The sequence below is a fragment of the Astatotilapia calliptera genome, chromosome 2 (assembly GCF_900246225.1).
Source record: "Astatotilapia calliptera chromosome 2, fAstCal1.2, whole genome shotgun sequence".
NCBI lineage: Eukaryota > Metazoa > Chordata > Actinopteri > Cichliformes > Cichlidae > Astatotilapia > Astatotilapia calliptera.
The window spans coordinates 28943733-28967310 of record NC_039303.1 but is presented as its reverse complement, the minus strand read 5'-3'; the positions used below and the strand labels follow the sequence as shown (position 1 = coordinate 28967310).

Sequence of the window (23578 nt, the reverse complement as noted above, 5' to 3'; positions counted from 1 at the left end):
TATACTGTATGTTACTTGGAAAATGGGAAATTAGTACAGTGATTTATTGAAACGTGAAAACATACATAGAAATACAGTAAATTAGACAAAAACAAGAGTTTTTACCATTCTTATGAGCTTGAAAGTCAAAATTTGGAATAACTCTGAACTCTATGAACTCTTTTAGTCAAGCTTTTTTTGTCATTTATTTAAGTCGTCTTCACAAATAGTTTCCAGACATCTTGAAGGACAAACAAAGCTCTCATTTGGATGTTGCTGAGTTCTCTGTCAAGATGATCCCACACTACTTCAGTAATGTTGAGGTCAAGCCATGGCTGACAGTTGTCCTATTGTGTTTTGGATCATTGTTATGCTGCTACAGACTGAGAATCACCTTGTTGGTACAAAAAATAAAATGTATACTTAGTGTGATGTTGGATAGAATCAAAGAAATGGAAAAAAAAAAATCGTTTTTTTTTTTTGTCACAGGCTGTTAAGAAAAAACGACCTAAAGACAAAAAATGTTCCTCAGAAGCCAAATATGAAACAATAACAGTTGGCTCCTCTAGACTTCTGCACAGTACTTTCATCTGTGGTAACTTCTCAAAACAGTACTGTGGCATATAAATGGTATCACTCGGCTGGCAACAGATACTTCAAGTGCTTCATTTAATAAAACTCAACATTTAATTTATTTTCTGCTGAAAACTCTTCAATTTTACAGTGTAAACAGGGAGGGGAAAATTCATTCCATTGCAGTGTTTTGTACAAAGTGGTGGTTTAACAATAGAAGACACCATCTGTCCATAACACATAATGTATAAACAAACAGTCCTAGTAAGGCACCCGAGAAAAATGTATTTATCAATAAATACTTGGTGTGGTGTTGTTGGAAGACATGACAATGTGGGAAAATCTTTGGCTCATAAAAATCATCCAAGTCATTATCTGAAGAATTCTAAAGAACTTGCACTTTAATACTTCAGGTCAAAACTTAAACTTTCCCTTAAACTGCAAAACAAATCCATTCACTAGTGTACTTTCCCTTTTCAAAATTGATGCTTATTATAAATGTTGAGAGAGTGAAAAGCACATGATTACCAACAATTTCTCATGCTACTGATAGAGTAATTAGAAAGCAGTACATTACACTTTGAAAAATAATTAGCATGGGGATACAAAATATATGTTTCATATATGATATGATATAGTGGTAAATTAACGTATAGGGAATCATTCTACTGATGCAAAAATAAGAGTACATCATTCATCGATCATTGTGCAAGTTAACTAAACCCTTTCATAGCAAAAGGGAACCAAAGGTCGAGTACCGTTGTTAAGACAGGGTCGTTCTGATTCATAGACACATAAATTAACTTTGCTAGCAACCCTGAATAACCCGTTGGCTGATCATATAGGGTTTGAGACATTTATTATAGATGTGAAGGAGAAAGGGGTGAGTTTGTAACCATCTCCACTGTAGAACTTGTTCTGAAACTCCACCCTGTGAAAGAGACGGGCATAAGTCAATCTCCAGCAACAAACAGAAACCTCAGAGCAAGTACCATACTCTTATTCTACAGTGGACTTTTTTTTGGTAATAGTCTGACTTGTTGTTCCTAAAGGTTAAGTCAATCTTTTCTCCAGCACCACCATCCTGAGAAAACTACAGCATTAATGCTACATACTGTAGGTGGTGTCTCCTACAGTCAAATTCCACTTTGCATGCAGGGTTATTGCCAGAGGCAGCTGTAAAGTCTGTTTAGCACAGTCATTGCCTTCACTACATCTGTCACACGACAGACAGCAAATAGAGTGCAATGTTTACACCAGCATGTAACAAAAACATGTGACCATGGATTGCTGGCTTAAACAATGCACAGACACATAAAACCTGACACACACTCCGAAATAAAAAATAAATTAAAAAGTGGTTCAGGATTTTACCCAGTCCAATCATACAGCCTATTTCTTTTAAAAATCTTAGTTAAGCAAAGCTATTTTCCCCCTTCGTCTCAACCCTTCTGTCATTCTCACCAGTGCAGACGGAGCGCGTGCAAGAAAGCTGAGAGCCCCTCCATGACCAGAAGGATGCAGACTGTCAGCACAGCGAAGAAGGCGAAAATCACAAAGAGGACTACAGCTCCCACGTAACCTTGCCACGTCAGCGCCTTACGCATGACCATCTCCCACAGCACCTCTGACAGCTCTGTGGAGACACAAGTGAATCACTGTTAGAGAATCACAGCTGGCTGGAAAACAACAACATGAGTGTGTATAACTAGAGAAATAAAATGGATAAAAAAAAAAAAAAAAAAAAAAGAAGAACAGTATGAGTAAGTTTCCTTTAAAAGAGGAAGTCTCGTGTGTGTGTGTGTGTGTGCATCATGTGAGTATGAAGATAAGCATTGTGTTTGTATGTGCAGTGCCACTGACGTGCGTGTGCCAGGCTGAGAGCCCAGAGTCGGAGGTAAGAGGCTGTGTTGGAGATGCAGCCCAAGCAGTACTCGATGGTGTGGATGGCCTGATGCATGAACACATCCGCAACATCAAACTCCTACAGAAAGCACAACAACAAAAAAAAACAAAAACAAAAGGAGTTCACCAGACCGTATTAAAACAGGTAAACTAATTTAGTTACTCTAGCTTCACCCTCACCTCTTCTACTAGCGGCCTTCCTTCTACTTCCCCCTGATGAACATTGATCGAGCCTTCGTCAGACACCAGTGGACGCCTGTCTTCATCCAGATGCTGCAGAGAATTAAAGATCAGTCAGAAAAGTAAATGCAGCTACATAAAAGGAATTAAAATCCAACCAAACGCAGACTCACGACTCGACGTTGTCTTCTCTTGAACATAATGTATTCAAACGTGGGCTTCCCAAGGAGGAGGAATGGCACAGAACACAGAGCCAGTATCACCAGGACCTTCTGCACTATAGCCTACACAGAGTTACAGAGAAGAGGTTAACCTCATTTGACCGTTAATTTATTCAGTTCAGGGCTTGCATGTATTTATCTACTTAATGAATGCAGCATTTTTGTCATTCAAAAAACAAAACGGACACACAACTACATCACTGTTGCTTGATAATGCAGTTAAAGTGCTGATTACTATATTTGGAAAGTCCCTTATTGTGTTCATGTGCTTGTAATAGATGTGGCATCTGGGGTTTGACCTGCCAAAGCAGTGCTGCATTTACATGCTAGACTTTCACAAAATAAAAACCACAAACAACCACTGAAAGATGTAAATATGGTAACAACATACATAAAGACTATCATTCAGTTTATAATAAGATTTCATGATAACTACTGCTCAGTGTGACCAACTAACACACACGTTTCGGGAAGTGGGAAGCTAAGAAAATGAATAAAGCAAACCCGATATGTTCCTATTAGTGAAGCTCACAAACGACGCACACACCTGTCCATGATAAAGCGGAGGGTTGTCAGGGTTTTCCGTAAACAGGAACATGTCTATGAAGTGGATCAGTATGCTGGGAGCACTTTTGGACTGAGAAGGAGCGTAAGCAACCCACTTATAGACCACCATGAACACCAGGTAGCCAAACAGAAACAGCAGAAAGAAAAGCTCTGGGATCAGCACAAAAATCAAACTGCTGAACTTGCGAAAGTGCCTGTAGAAAAAGAAAAAAACAACAACCAGGGAGAAACAAGGATAAGAACATGAGGATGTGAAGGTAACACAGAGCTAATCTGAAACACACAAAACACATGTGCAAGCGAAACACATGCAACCAAAGGGTAAAGATTATTTACCAGTAGTTGAAGAATGACAAGCAGACTCCAAAAGTCATGTGAATAATGCCGATGATGACTGACATCTTCATTTTGTAAGAGTTTAGGAATGTTAGTTTGTTGTTGGACATCCCCCAGACCTGACGACAACAGAGAGAATAACTGGAGTTACAATCGAGACATATATATACATATTTATGTCCATATTTGATTGGAGGACAATGAATATGATGGGCACACCGGGTCAATGCCAAATGGATAGGGGCTTGTGAAAACGCCGGGCACAACAGGATCCATGGATAAGTACTGGCTCCCTGCCAGCACCGATGAACTGAAAGAGACCCCACGAAGGTAAAAAAGTGTGTTGAAAATGGAGTAAACAGAAAATAAATATTACTTATTATATTATTGTTTATGATTTATTTGACCTGTATTTTGTGTGTACTAAAAACTCAATAAACACATTGTTGGAAAAAAAAAAAAAAAAAAAAAAAAGCAGGGTGAATACACGAAAATGTTCTTACTTCCATATGTTTTTTTCAAACATTGGGCCGACGTGCCAGGCCGAGCTGAAGGTGGCGAGGCCTTTGCTGAAGCACTCGTTGTAAATGGCTCCCGTGTAGATGGAGAACAGTCCCATCAGCAGAATCAAATACCTTCCACCGAACATCATCCTCCAGATCTGACACACAAAGTGGTCAAGGACATGTTTTAGTACATTAGAATTATTTGACTTTTTGTTTTTTGTTTTTTACATTTAAACATAAATGGGAAGCTGTGTGACAAAAAACAGAATGCAATGATTTAGTCCCAAATATTTTGCGTCATCTTGTTGCCATGTTTTGTTTTGTTTTCCTTAAAAATGGTACATGCTTTCAGTTTAAACGGTTAACATGTTTTCTATGTCCTACTGTGAATCAAATATAGGTTTATGAGAATTGCAAATGAATGCGTTTTGTTATTATTTAGGTTCTATGACGTTTTTGGAATTGAGGTCACAGAAACCATTGCTACTTTTGCTCTCATTTTTCTCTTCGGTGATTTTCATGTTGGTTCAACTTGTAATGCCACTAAAAGAATGAAGCCAGAGGCATGTTTGTGCATGCAAATTTCAAACCACATGCAAAATTTACAAGGTACTGGCGGATTCCTTGGCTCACGCAGATTATGAAAGCATTCTGGAATTTCAGTACACTTTTTGGGGCATCCGTTAAACAGGAAGTGAGTTCATTTGGTTATTAGTGTGGTGACAAGCAGGTCCTGTGGAACAGAGGAACAATCTAAATGTGGTCTGTTGTTTTACTGATGCTGCTTGGTCTGAAATTAAGTTGCCTTTAAGTTAGACATTTTGTTAAATACAGAGTGTCTCCTCTCCTAAGTTACCTCATTGTTGTTGTTTCTAAGTTTGGGATCCTTTTCCTCGAGGACCATCCAGAGAGCAGTCAGAGTCATCAGTAAACCATGGCCCACGTCCCCAAACATCACCGCAAACAGGAAGGGGAATGTAATTATGGTGAACAATGCTGCAGGAGCATTGAGAGACGAGATTTAGCCAAAGACAAATACCTGAAAGACTTCACTTTGAACACATTTCATGAAGAAATTATTTATGTCATCTAATGACGCACCTGGATTGACTTCACGGTAGGCTGCCACTCCGTAGGCATCTACAATGTTCTGGAAACCTGTTGTGAAGGAGTTGAGGGGAAACAGAGTAGGTCGAGGTGTAGAGCAAGGCAAGCGGTTGTAGAAAGAGTCAACCCCACTACCGCTTTTCCTCTGAGGTCAGAGAACAGGGTGGGATAAAAACAGGAAATTAGGCGATTTGCTCATCTGTGCTTTTTACAGCTCTATGTTTCTGCTCATCTGTTGTCTCACCCCTCCCTCTCTCAGCGCACTCTGCAGTTCAGGCAGCTTGGCGGTGGGACACCAGGCCTCAGCGATCAGGCATTTGTCAGTGACAGAGGGGCTGCAGAGATTCAGTACCGACTGGATCGCCTTGCATTTCTGGACGCGCACCTTCCACTGGGGCAGAACGGCCACCGCCTTCATCAGCAGCTGCTGCAAGAAGCTTTCTGTCTGTGACAACACCTGAAGTCGCAGAAGGAAACACAAAAAGAGGCATGATGAATGTTCTAGAAGCACTGTAATATAATATCCTATGTAGAAACTATAAAACCAGAGATTACAGTCTTTTAATTATTTTGATGTGAATATGTACTATCAAAAACCAAAAGAAAATCACTCACTGATTTGATATCTTCAATTCTACCTTGAAGTCCCTGGAGAACCTCCTCTCTCTCAGCAGAGCTCTCGGGGTATGCAAATGTCTCAGTGCGGAAGCTGCGAGGGGGGAAAATCCAAAGAAATTCAAGTTCAAAACACAGCAAGGTGCAGTTTCAGAATCTCAAAAATAAAAGAAAGAAAAAAAAATCCCCACCAATCGCAGATCTTCTTGACTTTCTGTCCAATCTGATCTCCCCAGAAGGAAATGAGGAACACGGTCCATTGCACCATTTCCCCCTGCAAATGGAGAAAGAGCAAACTGCTGTGGTAAAACACCTGGAATGAAACTCACAGCAGAAACTCTCTGCGATCCCCTCTCCTTTTCCCCGAGCTCTTACAGTGTCAGGGTGCTGAAGTCGATCCTCCATTTCTCTAAAATCCACAATAATGTAACCGCGACACGCCCGCCATAACAGTCGCTCGAACGAGGGCACCTTCCAGGGGTGGACCACTCCTGCCACAAAACTGAGGGAGAGGAAAACTGTTATATAGAGAGGAAAAAGACAACATTTTACTCTTTAACATTTAATTGAGACCTACCTGAGTCGGACATCTTGGCGGTTATCAAACAGACCTTGGCTCTCCACTGCAGGTGGCACCTGTGAGAATAAGACAGAGAACATTCTTTTTTAGTTTTCCTCATGACAACAATTACAGAAAATGGAGCAGAAATGGAGTTTTTCACCACGTGTGACGCCGTGAGAGAGTGAGTTCTGGTCAGGACTCCTTGATACTGGGAGAGCTGCGTCAGCTGAGCCCTAAGGCTATCTCTGTTCCTGGATACCTAGTAGGAAACATACACGATATTTCATTAATCCCAAAAATTGTTCTGTCTCTCGTGGTGCACTAAGCAAAAAACCGAAGACTAACTCCTCAGGCTCTATTTTGGCACTCACCTCCTTGAGTTCCCTGGCGAGCCTCTCGCTCTCCTCCTCTATGGTGATGAGCTCACGGGGCTGAGGGGCAGAAGGTATCGGACACGGAGGAGGGAGTGGACCCTTTAAGGATGGCGAGCGATTTATCTCCTGCTCCAAGAAGTCTGGAGGGTGGAAAAGGTGGATGATGAATCATGGAAAATAAAGAAGATTAATGGAAATGTAAAGGGGAGCATTATGAGTCAGTACTCACGGAAAGTCTTCTCGAGATCCTCGCATCGTCTGACCTCGCTGACAAATTTCCTCTGAAAGGAGTTCACGTTGGGGTTTAACTGAAAGCGGAGAGCAGAGAATAAGGTTACTGAGCGAGTCTACATGACCTTCACCAAAACCCATGACACAGTCTGTTGCAGGTTAACAATTGCACTGGACTCCATGAACTGCACCAAGAAGAAGAAGAACGGAATAAAGGGTTTAATAGACTCACGTCTCTGAACTCAACCAGGCCCAGCTCTCCCAGCTCGCTGACACAATTATAGGCCGAGCCGGACTGAAGAAAGAGCTGCACCAGGCACACCTCCTCGCTGCGAAATATGGAGCCCATGTCTGTACAACACCAAAGAAACAACTTTACACACACACCGTCCTCTGGATACAGCTGAGTGAAAGTACTGCACCATATAAAGAGGAATATGAATTTAAAAAAAAAAAAAAAAGACAGACAATGGTGTTAACAGATGGCATCTACTTTCAGTTAGAGCAATAAAAACTACTCAGTGCAGAAGTATCTAAGTGGAAACTTAAGAAAGAGGAAGCATCAGGTCCTCCTGACCAGATGATCAGGTGGGGTTTCCATTGTTGCATGTACATGTGTCTGCCAAAATTAGCACAGGGACTCTTTTTTTAGTTAAATAAATTAATCAAAGATGTACATATATATTAAAAAGCATTACTATATTTTAGAAGGGCCCAATAAGGTGCATTATTACTGCTTTCCCCTAGCTACATACAAAGCTGTTTTGTACAAGCGCTCTACAGTAAACCCCCCCTTTATGAAGGTTACAGTGTTTGATCCTTTTTTTTAAAAAAGCTTATAGCGCTGGATCATTTTTCAAAGCATTGCGGTGCTCGCACTATAGTCAGACTAACCTCATTCATTTGGAGGAATGAGCGGTGAATTGGAACAGTTTCTTCATAAACTGAGCGTTAAGAGTGTCATGAGGGTGAGAAACCGACCACTAAGAATATATACAAAATTACTTATATCATAAAATAGATGTTACATGAAAGGAGCATGGCTTCAGTTTATAAATGTAAAAAGATCCATGCTGTTAAGGAAAAAGCATTTGACTTCGGGTCTTCTTCGATCTATCGACTATTGTCTCTGCTTTTCAGCTTTTGTTGCCTGGGGCAAAGTTTCGTTTTCTCTATCATCGCTAGCACACAACTCCAGTGAAGGAAAAGCCGAAACACTGAAGCGTTTAAAAAATATTTAACCCATTAATATCAGCCACATTAAAGAAAAGTAACAGAGGGGTTTGGTTTAGTCTCGGCGACAACTATAGGAGATAAACCCGCTTGATAAAAACACAGATTTGAGCTGAATGTCGGAAACCTCACCTGTCTGGTTCTTTACCTCCGCTGCAGTTCGACCTGGTGTCTGTCAGGCAGTCTGGTACCCAGCGGGACGGACTGACCCGGGACTGCTAACCTGGACAAAGCAGACGCGTCTGCGAGACTTGGGGTAGAAGTTCTCTGGCTCCGCACTTCCTGTTTGTGAGAGTCACGTTACTGCAGGAGGCACGTGATAGTTACCATTTGAATCTCGCTCCACCGCGAGAGGTCGAGATTTTAGGATCTTTAATGGCGGTAACGAGTCCAATAAGTGGATGTTTTTCTTTGTTCTTTTTTATTAGAATTTTAGTCTGACAGGAAGTCAGAAGCTTATTATTAATAATTCACGGTTTGATATTAGAGTTAAGCTCATCTGGAGAAGCTGGTTTGGCCGTGTACAGTCATCTGGAAACCGCAGTCACGTGCGTTTGATAAACCCAGACCTGCCCTGTTTTTTTTCTCTCCTAACTTTATTAAATACATACAAACCAAGGTCAGTACCATAATTTGTAGCATGTGATGTCTCCAAAAGATACATGCTAACGTTAGGGACACTATTCAAAGTAAAAGTCAACCATACATTTAAAGTGATTTTTAATTCAGTTCTGTTACATTTAAAGAAACTGAAAAATAGTTCCTTTCTTAGTAGTTTCATTATTATGCAGCAGGCAAAGGAAGAATGTAGAAGTTCACAACAATGAACACTTAAAATTCAACTGAGATGTTGTGTAGGATTTGCGTAGAAATCACAGCCTCTAAGCATGCAGATATGTATCATAGGTGTGAAAACCATGGCCGTTTTGATTTCTTCAAGCTATTCTTTCTCTAGGGTGGAATGATTGTACAGCATAGATCTTTAATGGTTTAAAAAAAAAAAAAAAAAAAACAAGAACTCAGTGCACGTTTGAATTTATTGTGGATTTCCTCTAATCCACACACAATCAAGTCTTTTAATTAATTGGTGTTGAAGGTTCTGTCTTTTTACTTGAAAAGGCCAGCGCATATTAACTTCTTGTTCATGTGATCATGAGTTCCTCTTTGCCAACATAAAAGGGATTTGTTATGCAAATGTGTCACTACTTTGTCAGGGGGGGGGGGGGGGGGTTGCATGTATGTCTGGAGGAAGACCTGAACTGTCACTGTCAGATAAGAGGAAAATGGTTACAATGAAGCATGCCATTAAACTGGAAACTGCTGGAACAGGCAGCATCACTGTCCACAGTGAAGTGAGTTTTAGAGTGTTACGTCACGACAGACTGAGGATGCCAGTCAAAAGAAAGAAAAAAAAAAAAAAAAAAAAAAAAAAAAAAAAGGGTCCTGCTCCAAAATCAAGACCTTCAAGCTCAACTGAAGCTTGTTGATGGATACCTAGATTGTCTGCTCAAGGCAAGCCCTTCTAAGGAAACATTTAACCAAATATCAATGCAAGTACGTAAAAGAGGGTAAAAAACACAAAACAATCCAATCCTCCTTGTATGTGAACCGGTGACCGCGACTGTATCAAAAATAAAGATCACTCTCATTGTTTGGTATAAAGCTCAAACATCAAGAAAGCAATGAGTAAAATGCATTTTGATTTGAAAGGAACTTTATATTTTGGATGTATCTACAAAGTAACCAGTCTAGCTGAGGACCCCCACAGGGACAGACACTTGTATGGCAATACAAAAGATATTTTATTTAATTGTAAAAGGGCAGATGTGCAACAGGTAAAACAGCAGGTAATAAGAAATACACACCCAGGGGGAAAACAAAAGACAAAAATGTTTAAATGGAATCAATAAAAACAGGAAATGAAATGTGGCAAAGGTTTTTCACAGAAGTACATCAATTTCTTACACCTGTTGATCTCACTGTACATGACTGTAGATGTATCTTATCTTACCCTAACGATATTATAATGAAGCTGGTCTACACTAAGAAGCAATAATAGTTTCCAAAGACCCCCTCTCCTTTCATACATACACAAAAAAAAGAAAATACTACAGTAAAATCATAATTGCTGGCAAACAGGAAAGGAACTTAGAGGCTTTTCATGTCATTTTACATCATTTAGATTTCAAACACATAAAGCCAACAAACATGTCGCACTAACCATGCTGCTTCAAATCGCTGACAATCTCACAGATTTCTTCACTGGATATGAGGACTGACTCACTAAAAAAGATGCAAAGTTAGCACAGATTTCTTTTTTTCTTCCTTTTCTGATAATGAATGTGTCGGAGGTAGCGGCAGCTCTGACACAGACTGTTCTCGTCTTAGTTGCCCTCCTCCCCTCATCTTGAATTTCTGCTTTTATTTTTTACAAACTGTAAAATTTGAGGCTTCTGTCCATTGCTGTAGAAGTCAGGAACCGGGCATTCTCTCCAAAGGCCACCCCAGTCACCAATCCTGTATGGTCTATGGTTGAAAAGAAAAAGATCAGGGGTAAATGTCACGTGCATACTAGTTGAAAATCTCGAAAGAGATTTGACTTTTTTTTGTTTGTCTTCATACCGGTGAAGTTGAGGACCTCAGACCACTGCTTGCAGATGTAGACACGGATGTCAGACCCTCCTACAGCCAGGTAGGTACCACTCTGATCAAACACAAGGGACTTCACCTGAAACAAAAAATGAATGGATTAGGCTCAGAAGCAAACCTAAGATGGGTTGGACAACTTCAAAGCTGGTCCACAGTGAAACGCTGGAGTTCGGCTTAGTAAAAATAAAGAGAACGCAGTGGAAAAACTGATAATCTGGTTCTTTCTGAAGTTAAAACAATCCACCCACCAGCACCCTGACAATTATACATGCAACTTTTCATCCACAGCCATTTATCTCTGCGTGCAATGACAGCCTACAGGTGATGCTAAGACTATTTCTCAAACACTTAAAAAATTCCTTTAGAAAGAAGAAATCCCAAATTTCTTACCTCATAGTTGTTGTCCAGAGTAATGGTCTTGAAGTTCTTCAGCTTCCTCAAATCCCACAGTTTCAGAGAGCTGTCCTGGGCACCTGGAGCAAACGAGGATAAGTTAATTTTTTTCTATTGGCACACCATTTTTATTCTTGTAAGGCTGAAGACACGGGGAAATCTCCAAAACTATGCAAGTCATTGATGCACAAGTCACTTTTGATACTCTAAAGAAAATGTTCATGCAGCTCTACAAGTTTATGCACATTACAGACTGACGGCTAATCTACGCAAAAAATGCTATCAAGTCAGTCTCACCTGTGGCCAGATAGTATCCGTTCTCAGAGAAAGCAATGGAGGTGACAGGTCCAGAGTGACCGGGGAAGTTGGCCACGTTGGTGCGCTCCTTCAGATCCCAAATCTTAATCTGGGAGTCCGCAGTACCAGTGCCAAAAATGAGACCATCAGGGTGGAACTGAGCGCATGTGAGAGCTGAGGGGTGCAATCAGAAACATTATGCCTGGAAGAGGACTGTTATTATGACTATCAAACGCATTAAGCAAGCAAAGAGAAACTTACCACAGCCAGCACTTTCATCAGTAACTTTGGTGAGGACTCTGCCCGTCTGGATATCAGAAAAGGCCCAGTACTACAGGATAAAAATAATAAGAGTTAGAGCGGTGAAGCAGTTTAATGGCAAAAAGGTCGATCATTCAGTGATTAAGTTCATGGCCTGTCGGTAATTTCAAGCACGCACCTGATCCTCAGAGGAGCTGAGCAGGTAGTCTCCAGTAGCATGAAGAGAGAGACCAGTGACGCCTCCCTCGTGAGCACGCACCACCTGCACACAGTTGCCCCCGGTGACAGACCACACACGGATGGTGGTGTCTGGAGAGGCGGAGAAGACCACAGACTAGAAGAGAAAAGACAGCAAGCGAGTGAGGAACAACGGATTAAAGGAACAATCGTGTTAGTCACATCTCCATTAAAATGGAGGTGAATGTTTGCATTTAGGTTCTCAGAGGACATGTTACCTGAGATGGGTGGTAAATGACAGAGGTAACCTTCTTGGTGTGACCCTTAAGCGTTGCCACGATCTGCTCTTCGTTCTTGTCAAACACCACCACGTTCTTATCAGCTCCACCTGGGAGATAGAACAGGTTTAATATCAGATTCTTTGTCTGGCATCCCAGCAAATGAAATACAGAATGAAAGATTGATTCAGTGTACCGGTGAGCACTTTGTTGGTGTCTGAGGGACACAGATCCAGAGACAGAATACCCGGCACACTGGCACTATGAAGACCCTGAAAGCAACATAAGAGAGAATGTTGATACATTGGATCGCTCTGTGAAACAAACGCATCCTCGTGATCCTGCACAATCTATACTTACAGCATGGGAGGCCACTTGGCGGTATTTGCCAAGATCCTCGGCTCTAACCAGATCCTCTGGGACAGTTTTGCCTCTCTGTAGAGAACCACAGTAAAGCAATTAAATGAGAGCGAGAGTAAATTATGCACAAACAGAGCTTGTGGCAAAACAAGTAAAACAAGTGTTTGCACATTAGCAGCTAAATACAAGAGAAATATAATACCTTCTTTCTCTCTGTAGTGAGGATAGTAGCCTTGTCTTGGAGCTGCAAACAGAAAAAAGCACATTTAAAACCATCAAGCAATTATGACAAAGGTCATAATGGTAAAAAAAAATCAATTTAAAAAAAAGAAATCAATATTACCTTCTGGATGATTTCTGGAGTCATTCCCACTTGTTCACTAATCTCCATAGGCTCTCCACCAGCCCCCTGGTGTAAAAAAGGCAGAATTAAATATTGTTTAAATGGCATGATTTGTCAGTCTGATCATTGTCTTATCAGCTGAAAATAAAGCCCAGCTACTCACTGCTGCAGCTGGCTGAGAGGCGGGCACTGCCTGAGGGGCAACCAATCCGGCCTGGGGTTTGAGCGTGGCAAGAGCTGTGGAAAGAAGAAATCAACTCATTAAAATAAATAAAACACACACATAATATCAATGAATCCAGGTTCATTTGGACCAGACGATCACATTAAAGCCATTTCTACATGTTTCATAACTGTGTAGAAACCCAAACTGCTGTCGACCCACCTTCTCTTGCAGCTGTGACCTCTTTGGTGAGTCGAGCGATGACTCTGCAGGCGGCATCGTGCTGATAGAGGGCATGTGAAAGTTCTTGGCGAGTAGTCTGCAGCTGCTGCCGCAAGGTGAAACTATGAAGCATTACAGCATCCTAGAACAGATATCAAAAGGAAAAAGTGAGAAAGGAGCACATGTATTATTTCACAAATTTTAAAAAAGGAAGATAAACAAACAAAAACAAACAGACTCACTGGAATATGTGTTTAAATGAAAAAAGGAGGATAACAAGATCGAATTCGCTTTTTTGGTCTCAGCTAAAGAATTCAAGTTATTTAAATCAATGTACCAAACAAACATATTTTTTGATCCTCTACTAATAGAAATGAATTAAAATTGATTCTAAAGACCCAGGGTTTGTCACAAAACTTGCAATTCAACAAAGGAAAGGGGCAAATCTTCCATTAGATTATTATTTTGTGGCACAGATTAGATTTATAATAATGTGTTGTGACCCATCATACAATGCACAATTGAAAACAAACAAACAAAATAAACCCAAAACAACTGTCCTGTTGTTAAAAACTGCCAGAGAGGGATAAATGGTGCACTGTAACACACTTTTAATTGTTAAACTATGTAACACCCTACAGATTGATTTTACTTCTACATATTTATAACTAATTTGGGGCAACCGTGGCTCAGGGGGTTGGGAAACGGATCTGTAACCAGAAGGTCGTCGGTTCGAGCCCCGGGCTCTCTGTCCTGGTCGTTGTGTCCTTGGGCAAGACACTTTACCCTACTGCCTACTGGTGTTGGCCAGAGGGGCCGAAGGCGCGATATGGCAGCCTCGCTTCTGTCAGTCTGCCCCAGGGCAGCTGTGGCTACAACTGTAGCTGCCTCCACCAGTGTGTGAATGTGAGAGTGAATCAATAGTGGAATTGTAAAGCGCTTTGGGTGCCTTGAAAAGCGCTATATAAATCCAATCCATTATTATTATTATTATTAATTTATATTGATTGATTAATAGCTGACTCCCTACTTGTTTAAAGGTTCTTAAATGTTGTGTGTGTGTAATGTGTTGTTGATGTAGTGTTAAACATTAATAAGAAAAATCAATTTAAAAACAAAATGATACATACAATAGATACAGTATAAAGTGCTCTGTTCTTTGATATCTCAGAGTTTACAGGACTTACCCATTCATCTTGAAGGGACTTGAGAATGGCAGGAATACTGGTTGCCGATGGTGCCTTTGGTCTAATAGGATGAGCCACTAAAAGACAGGAAACCTCTTCAGTAACTTATCAAGGCTTATTTGCAATGAGATTTGAGTATTTAAGGGCATATGACGCACTGATTTTCTTTTCATATATAAATCTTGATAATGTTCTATGTTTCTATGAATATCACAAAGAGTAGTTCACGAACACCAATCGAGGTTTGCTTCACCCCTGAAGGCCACACAAATAAAATTAAAACGTAGAATATTTTGCTTCTTCTGAAGTTGAAAATAAAAGTTGATTTGTTTGGAAGGTTTTATTTTTCCGCTTCACTTGAATTTTTCAGGTATTGTTTGGTTTTTTTATATGATAGATACAATACAGTACAATGCAACACGCCTGCAAACTTCAGCCTACTAAACCAAAGCCGAGCATCATGCCACTGATAACGACCTCTCTCACGGAAGTAGCATTACTCTGTATGAGCTTTATTACGGTCTATTGACTTATAGAAAACACCCAGAAACCCACCTTTGATGTCTACGAGCTGCTCCTCGGACAGCGGCTGTCCGTTCATCGGGTCCGTCCCATTCTCTGCGATGTACTTCTCGATCAGCCTCCGTTCAAACACCTGGTTGGACACCGGAGAGACGCACGGGTGCTCTGGCACTTCATTAGAAACTGTAAAAGAGTTCAGTTCCGGCTTTTTAACACCACATAACTACCAGCAATTTAAATAAACACACAATTAAAAAAAGAGAGCTCGCTGAACTATATAAAAGCAGAAGGCGGTGCTGCATGGCCGCTAACGCTAGCTAAATCAGCTAGCAGCATTAGCGCGGTACCGTGCTAACCGGCCTCCGTCATATCAATGAATTCAGCTTCACCTACTTGCACAAACCAAAGCCATGTTCCAGGCAGAGTCCTACAAGTCTCGTCTTAATTGTGATTTATGCTCGCGCTTTACTTTAAAGTTGTTGCAGCTAAGGTAGACTTTACTTCTGTTTGGAAGTAGCACGCTGTTCTTTCATTGCCGCTACAACGAAGATTCTTCTTCTACGCTTTGACTTAGCTTCAATGTCCCAAACTCTGCCACCTACCGTCATGCGCTGAGGAGAACGAGAACGAGTTTTAGCCAAATAGACGCTCACGACACAAGAGTCAGAATCAGCTTTATTGATCAAGTATGTGTACACATACAAGGAGTTTTTGCACTCAGTGTACATGACAGAGTAGCCAACGTACAAGCAGAGTAACAACATGACACCAACACGGCACAGACAATAATACATTTATGGCATATTTATAGTCCAAAGTTGCAGAGTGCAAATCTGTTGGAATAAATAAGAGATGGACAGCTAGTTAGTATATATACAGTATATCCATGAGGATTGACTATAAATATATATACGGCATATAGCTATGTACAACAGGACAGAACAGTATATACAGTATGCTTTGATTCAGCATCAGGTATGGTGGATGTTTTAAATACAGAGACTATGTGAGTGTCCTAAATGTTTATCAGAGTGATGGCCTGTGGAAAGGAACTGTACAGATGGCTGCTTTTTTGGGCAAACGGTGCTCTGTAGCACCTACCAGAGGGTATGGAGTGATATTGCCTGCTTGTGTCCTGACTCTGGATTTGTTTTTCCTGCAGACTTCACTGTCCATCATAGTCTGTTCTTGTCCTGCATGGATGCTGATCCAAACAATACCGACATGAGTGAGCAGAGAACAAACTGGATTATTCCAGAGTTGAATAGATCATCACCTCCTGAGGCAGGTTGAACCTCCTGAGCTGGCGCAGGCTCTGCTCTGCCTTTTTGATAATAGTGTCTATACGGAGTGACCACTTTAGATCTTGGAAGATTGTGGCAAGCAGGCATAATGGAGAGGGACTCCTCAACTCCACTGTTACTGCTACAGTTTTGAGCGTATTCAGCTCTAGGCTGATCTGACTGCCCCACAGGGCCAGCTGTTCAACTCCACATCTGTGTCCTTGATAAGGCCGACTTCAGACCGTCATCAAACATCACAATTCTGACTGACAGGTCTTTTGAGAAACAGTCATTTGCATAGAGAGAGAAGAGCAAAGAGAAGAGGACCACCCCTGGGTGGCCAATATACATACAGTGTAAAGACGACATCATCTAAAATGTGTTTCTTAAAGATTATTTTTTTATTTTTTGAGTGATGACATTTTGACATTATGAAAATATTACAAGCTTTGGGGATAAAAGGTTATCCTGCACACAACATTCAAATATTAACTGCAGTATTTGGTGAAACATGTCACATAACTATTATAAGTAGAATTACCCCAAAGATTTAATACACTGCATAAATTGTTAAAAATGCAGACGAGCTATTTAGAATAATAATTAAGTATGGACAACATGATGGGTGAGAACTTAAGTTAAGTCTATATTGCTGTACAGTATTGAAAAATGAAATTTATCAAACGTTACCACAACAACTGGTGGGTAGCCCTAGAGACTGTCTTAAACACAGGAGCAGTGCAGATCATATTGGTCCTGAGGGTCCGGAGGTAGGTAACGGCAGGAGATTTCAGGAGCACCATCAGGCAGTACAATATGAGACAGGAAGGATTATGCTCAACTCATGCTAGGGCTGCTCGATTATGGCAAAAATGATAATCACGATTATTTTCACTGAAATTGAGATCTCGATTATTTGACGATATTTATTTAACCCTTTAAGACCTACCATAGAACCAAGTCCGCCAGAGCTTATATTATATTTTTACATGTTGTAGTGCCATTTGTGGGAGCATTTCAAGTTGCTATACAACTATTATAGCCCATATTTTAATAATATGTATGCATTAAGTCCATAGTAACTACATTAATTGCAAAAAAGTGCAATAAACTACAAAAAAAAATTGAAAATCATTTTTGGTTTTTTTGCATATATTTCTACTTGGAGAAATTTAAGAGGCTTATCCTTCAAAACTTTAAATACAAAAAAGTTGCAAAAAATAGTTTACAACAGGAAATTTATTTTGAGTGTCTTCATAGTTTTATTTTGGAGATACATCAATTTTTATATACTGCAGGAAAAACGAAAAAACAATCCTATGATGCAAATTTGCAAAGAAAACAGCATCAAAATAAACTATTTCCAGCAGTGCAATTCGAGTTCTAAGCATCCCAGAAACTATTCAGAAAAGTCAAACATGACCAGTATAGGCTTTTAAGGCCTACAAGTAAAAGTTTTTGCAAAGCTATATGTGGAAGGAAACCGTGACCGAGGACAAGCTGATGGCATCAGATGTAAGTACAACTCCTCCGGTTTCATATGCAAAACAAATTATTGCGCTAGCTTACACGGTCCAGGTTCTACAGGGATTTAAAAATAGTTATGCAAAACGGAGCGTGCTGCTCTGACCGGATCTAAAGGGTTAACAATGACTTTAAAAAATAATATAAAATAGTGTGCAACACCACTGAAGTTTTTTTTACCTCTCTTTTCAACCAACGGCAGTCACTCTCCTCTCCAAATAACTTCTGCTTAGCTTTCCGAGCTTCCCTCGGGTCCTCTTAATCAGCGGTCTCCAACCTTTTTTGCGCCACAGACGGTTTATGCCCGACAATATTTTCACGGACCGGCCTTTAAGGTGTCGCGGATAAATGAGGGAGGGGCCAATAATCGGCTCAGTCATTTTTAATGATCGTTGAAAGCCCAGATCGTAATCGTGATTAAAATTCGATTAATTGAGCAGCCCTAACTCATGCTTCAGAAAAATTACATCACAAAGCAAACTATTAAAACCGTGCATAAGGCACAGGTGAGGTTCTTCTTCTCGGTCAGGAGCTTCACCGTTTGTGTGATTTCTCCATGTTCTCTCTTTTATGAAAAGTTCAGATTCTTTGACGTGTAAATACTGCAGGACTCAGAGGTGTCTGTGTCTAGTGGCAGCGTGGAAAAGAAGTCTTGTGATTTGTTCCCCCTTCCCTTATCTCCATCCTTTTTGATTTGGAACTGAACGCAGTCCTCGGATGAGTGGAGGCAGTCTGAAGCTCCGGGCACAGGGAAGGAAATCCTGTCCTCGTCCTCATTAGATTTAGCCTGCTAGCAAGGGATGAAGACACAAGCTTAAGCAAATATCATAATAATCTGTGGCATCTAAATATTCACAGCTGGAGAGCTGTATTACCTCAACAGTTAAGTTATGACTAGGGGAACTCCCAGCTGTTGCTCTGTGCACATCCTGGTTCTCGGCTCTTGGAGACCCTACCGTTACCGGAGCATAACCCTAGAAATACAAACAACAACAGATATGCACAAAGACACAATTCAATTGAATGATTTTAGCTCCCTTAAAAAAGAAGAAGATTATATTAGTTAATCAGTCTTACAGTGTGAACAGGACTGGCTCTTGGGGTCCATTTTCTTGGTGTTCCAGTCTGCTGAGAGTAGCTGTAGTGACCTGGGGGCTGAGGAGAGGGGGGACTGTAGTGCTGCAAAAGAAAAAACAAAACCCCACAAACATAAATAAACCAATAACGACAAAGACCTAGGAACTCATCCGACTCACAGACCACCACAATTCACCGGTTACTGCTCGTAAAAACAATAAATGTGACCTTTAGTGATCATCGTGGACCGGTGTGTCTGTTAAATGTTTAGCCGTGATATCAGGTTGCTCCTTGCTAGTGATGTGTGTGGCATCATCACGCTGACATCTACGGAGCTTCAGTCAAAATACTTCGGACAGAATATATAAAAATATCTACAAATTATCTGAAATAATTAGAGGGGATAGGTTAATTGGATAATTCAAATTGCCACTAGGTGTGAATGTGCGAGTGAATCTGAGTGTGAATGGTTGTCTGTCCCTGTGTGTTAGCCCTGCGACAGACTGGCAACCTGTCCAGGGTGTACCCCGCCTCTCGCCCTATGACAGCTGGGATAGGCTCCAGCGCCCCCCGCGACCCTGAAAAGGATAAGCGGTAGCGAATGGATGGATGGATGGATATCTGAAATAAAACATACCCACTGAATAAAGAGCTTCTACCATAAGTTTTTTTTCTCCATACTTTTTAAAGATACTTCAGTTCATCAGACTCTCTGGAGCAAAAAAGAAATGTCAAAAAACGTCAACAAGTGGCTTCTGTCGGTGTCAAAGTGCATGCATCTGCAATAAGATTGGCTCGACGGCTTGTAATCATTTATTTAGCTGTGGACTCTCCTGGTTTCCTCACCTGGATGTTGACCCTCGGGGGGTTGGCTGGCAGCGTGCGGTGTGTTCTAAAGCACGTGATGAGTTGGGAGAGGCTACAGTTTGGGTAACGTTTCATGAACAGGATGAAACCAGCCAGGGACACGAACATGCCAGAAGGGACAGTAACGGATTTGAGGAGCGCTCGCCAACTCCCTCCCCTTTTGTCTGAGAAGATGGCAGACACATGGATTTTAGGAGGAGTGGCAACTATGGATCAAACAACTTCTGATTGATACATGCTTCCAAAAACGTGGCACAATACCCACTGATCACGTGCAAGTAGGTGGAGGATACCAGGTTGCCATTCCTGTCTTTAACTTCATACAGCCCATCATGCCTTGAGGTCAGCCTTGCAATGACCACCTCGTAGATGGAGCCGTTCCTACTCAGTGAGATGATACCCCTGTAGTGCAGGTCATGGTCCGTTATCTGCCCCTCACGGATGAGCTGCACAGGGCCACGTGGGGGTTTGGGGTCAAAGGGGCCCAGGGAGGATTCATCAGGAAAATGGCCAGGGGTAAAAATGAGATGGGCATGAGCAAGAGGAAGATATAGAGGCAGGATTATGGACTCTTTGGTAAAGCGTGTGATGTTGAAGGAATGCCCTGCATCCATCCATGTGTAAAATCATGAAAAATGGAGTAGTGGTGAATGTGGAAGTATGAGAGGGCATCAGATAGAAAGGGAAGGATAAAACAAAACCATTAGCACTGTAAAGTCACAAAGTTAAAGGTAGTCAGTCAGCTTCTTAAAACCCACGTTTCTGCTCTGCTCACCACGGACGGTGAGGGTGCTGCGACCCAGCACCTTCCCGTTGTCGTCTCTCATGGTGTAGTTGCCTTGGTCTGCTTGCGTCACTCTCTCCGCCACCCAGACCTTCCCCCCTCTTAGCAGCCGCCCCCGGCCAGCGTTACCGGTTTCGGGGTCTGTCCGGTTCCAAAGCACGACCGGCACAGCCTCAGGCGGAGCGCCCCGGTGAGAGAACTCCAGCAGGGAGCCATTTTCGGGGATGCTGTGCTCAAAGGTCTCCCCATAGTTTCTGCGGTAGGGTTTAATGCATTCTGAAGGAAGACGAAGAACCACGAGGTAAGTGAAAGACAGAAAGAGAACAAGTTTATTTAAGTACAATTTAGAGATGCAAAAGTTACTTTCTTTTTAACTAAACTGGTGAAAAGGAAAGTGATATTGCAAAAGACCCACTCCTAACACACATCAGTGTACTGTAAATGATCACAAATCAAAACGAAAAGAAAAGTGATAATATATCTTTCTTTATGATACTTTGATGAGTACATTTTCCTGACATTACTTGTGTAGGGACCATTCGTAGGCTATGCATGCTTACGGCAGTGTTCAGCTGCAGGAGAGGTGGGAAAGATTGGTTCAGGGGGCAGTGGCAGGTAAAGTAATGCCACACCTGCTGTATATTTATACCAATTAACCTCTCCTCTTTTTATGCAGCAGGGGTGTGGCTGGCAAACGTTATATACACACACACAAACACACCTGACACGGAGTCAGAACAGTTGCTACAACTTCTCTGCTTTAAGGCAATGAATAGATTGCCTATGACATCAAAGCATAGGGACACATTAAGTTATTAAATAACTTAATGTTTCAAGCAAAGAGAGGCAGATCATTGAAAAAGCTGGCTCTTTTGCATCATGACACAAAGCAATGAATTTCGCCAAAGAGAGGCAACTGTCATACCCGAAACGATCAGACGGACAGTCTCGTAGGTGAAGCCCATGGATAGCTTGTTGGCATAAACTCCCTGGTCAGCATGACTCACTTCTTTCAGGACTAACGACTTATCTTTGGTCCACTCAAACCGTGGGTCCTTAACCTACAGTTGCATGGCAGATCCATTTTTAGGCAACACAGCAACCAAACACACACACACACACACAAAAAACCCCCAAGTGTCAACACTCGTCCACTCACAGTGGTTTTCTCCAGCAGGATGCGTTTCGGCCCGTCGGGATACGGTGTAAAAGTCACGATTCGCGACGTTGAGTCCACCGGTAGACGAAACTCCTTCCCGACGCAAACAGTCTGAACTTTTTCTCGGTCACCTGTCGAGGTGCAAATGAAAGTCAGCAACATCATTGGAGACCATGTGCTGCAGAAGAAGGATGCATGAGCGGTAAAATGTGACTTTTGACTCACCTAGTAATTCCCAACCTGCAGGAAAAGTACGAGTAACATAATTAATAATTTTCTTCAGACCTCAGATACGGACTGTAAACTCTCCTACATATGTAAAAGGTTGACCTACTTTTATGTTATTAGGTCATTTAAGGTCATCTATTTTGTAACAGATTTTTAGAGTCTGGTATGTGATTTAACTTTTAAGCTCTTTAATTCAGCATATGTACACGTTTATTAATTGTTACTGTTCACGTACTGACTTTATACTGCATATTTTTCCACTGCATTTTCTCTGGGCACCTCTCACATTTATTATATTTTTGCATGTTGGAAATTTATATTTGTGAGAATTATATTTCAGAGTTGAAGTGCTAAAAAACAAAAATCTCTGCTCTTCAAATCTGGGCTGGCCATTCTTCTTTGCCTTTGTTTTACTTAATCCAAGACCCTTTAATGAAATGGCTTTCTAGAAACATTCTGCAGATAATGGTGACGTTATCGACAAATGTATTAATTAGTCACTTTTTAAAATAGTAACATTGACTTCACTTTTACTACGAATAACCTAACCGTAATATAAAGCACCAGTAAGTGCATTATTAATAATTATTTAAGCAGAAAGAAACAGAAAAACTACGGGTAGTCTTATTAAAAACTGGTGCCACACTTACCCAGTGCAAAAGGAAGGGTGAAAAGTGCAGTGTAGAGGACGCAGGAGGACATCTTCTCCTGTAAAAGACAGCGGATTGTTTCATCTGTAAACGTAATTGACATTCACACCAACCCTCCTCCGAAAACAAGCGGCCAGACGGGACATGCGATCATTAATCAACAAGCTGCAAAAGGCGGGGAGCTCAGCGACAGCCCAAATGATGTCGATGCGGACTCAGCGCACTGCACACACTCATGTCCCCCCATGACGTCCTGTCCGCTCTTTGAAGTCATGTCCACTCAGGTGTCCAGCATGTTTCCCATCTTCTGAACCATTGTAGCGCTACTACTGGCTGCCGGGTCATCAGTTACCGATCATCAACAAACGATTACTCAGTTTGTGCGTAATGTGAACTCACCTGCAGGATGTGAGGGTAATTTAAAAAAAAATGTTTTTGTGGATGAGGATAAGAGGATAACGACGACCTCCGCAGAGCGCGCATGCCCACTGCTCCCCCTTCTGTTATGGCGATGGATACGTCGTATTCTCGGCCGCTGATACGCAAAGTGCGTCACATTTTGCAGTTCTTGTAAGGGAACATATTTTCCCTCCCTCTTACTATGCTGCTAGATTTTAGACTTCTGTAGTAACTCGTCAGATTCTGACTGTACGTGCAAATGATGAGATGATCTTAGAAAATATAAGAGATCATAACGCGACATGGAACACCTCTCACTTAAATTTTCCTTCTTGTTAAAAAATTAACAAAAGTTAATTAACAAAA

General features: G+C 41.3%; 3 protein-coding genes across 6 annotated transcripts; all 3 read right to left on the bottom strand.

Annotated features, from left to right (window-relative positions):
• Positions 1-643: 643 nt before the first annotated feature.
• Positions 644-8966, bottom strand: tcirg1b (T cell immune regulator 1, ATPase H+ transporting V0 subunit a3b). 2 transcript variants are annotated; one of them, XM_026192889.1, is made up of 21 exons: positions 8522-8966; positions 7389-7507; positions 7155-7233; positions 6923-7065; positions 6712-6810; positions 6567-6625; positions 6365-6491; positions 6181-6263; positions 5990-6083; positions 5619-5831; positions 5369-5519; positions 5124-5263; positions 4265-4422; positions 3981-4071; positions 3762-3880; positions 3406-3619; positions 2811-2921; positions 2638-2730; positions 2416-2536; positions 2017-2188; positions 644-1483 (listed from the first exon to the last, which is right to left on the bottom strand). In XM_026192889.1, exons 2-21 carry the CDS (start codon positions 7503-7505, stop codon positions 1390-1392), a joined length of 2478 nt encoding a protein of 825 aa, XP_026048674.1. In that variant the 5' UTR covers positions 7506-7507; positions 8522-8966; the 3' UTR covers positions 644-1389. The 2 variants fall into 2 exon arrangements, with proteins under 2 accessions (XP_026048674.1, XP_026048682.1); XM_026192897.1 differs by having other exon boundaries at positions 6715-6810.
• Positions 8967-10172: 1206 nt separating this feature from the next.
• Positions 10173-15863, bottom strand: prpf19 (pre-mRNA processing factor 19). The gene is made up of 16 exons (XM_026192879.1): positions 15635-15863; positions 15275-15424; positions 14720-14796; positions 13533-13674; positions 13311-13384; positions 13148-13213; positions 13007-13048; positions 12805-12879; positions 12641-12716; positions 12445-12554; positions 12168-12323; positions 11990-12059; positions 11729-11902; positions 11429-11511; positions 11012-11117; positions 10173-10915 (listed from the first exon to the last, which is right to left on the bottom strand). The coding sequence occupies exons 1-16, from the start codon at positions 15651-15653 to the stop codon at positions 10818-10820; spliced, it is 1518 nt and encodes a 505-aa protein (XP_026048664.1). The 5' UTR covers positions 15654-15863; the 3' UTR covers positions 10173-10817.
• Positions 15864-18444: 2581 nt separating this feature from the next.
• On the bottom strand, positions 18445-23316 carry LOC113036466 (uncharacterized). 3 transcript variants are annotated; one of them, XM_026192851.1, is made up of 11 exons: positions 23213-23316; positions 22814-22871; positions 22161-22175; positions 21936-22066; positions 21702-21837; positions 20768-21052; positions 20258-20596; positions 19972-20156; positions 19126-19227; positions 18924-19022; positions 18445-18838 (listed from the first exon to the last, which is right to left on the bottom strand). In XM_026192851.1, exons 1-11 carry the CDS (start codon positions 23294-23296, stop codon positions 18617-18619), a joined length of 1656 nt encoding a protein of 551 aa, XP_026048636.1. In that variant the 5' UTR covers positions 23297-23316; the 3' UTR covers positions 18445-18616. The 3 variants fall into 3 exon arrangements, with proteins under 3 accessions (XP_026048636.1, XP_026048641.1, XP_026048651.1); XM_026192856.1 differs by having other exon boundaries at positions 18445-18835; XM_026192866.1 differs by lacking the exon at positions 22161-22175.
• Positions 23317-23578: the final 262 nt, after the last annotated feature.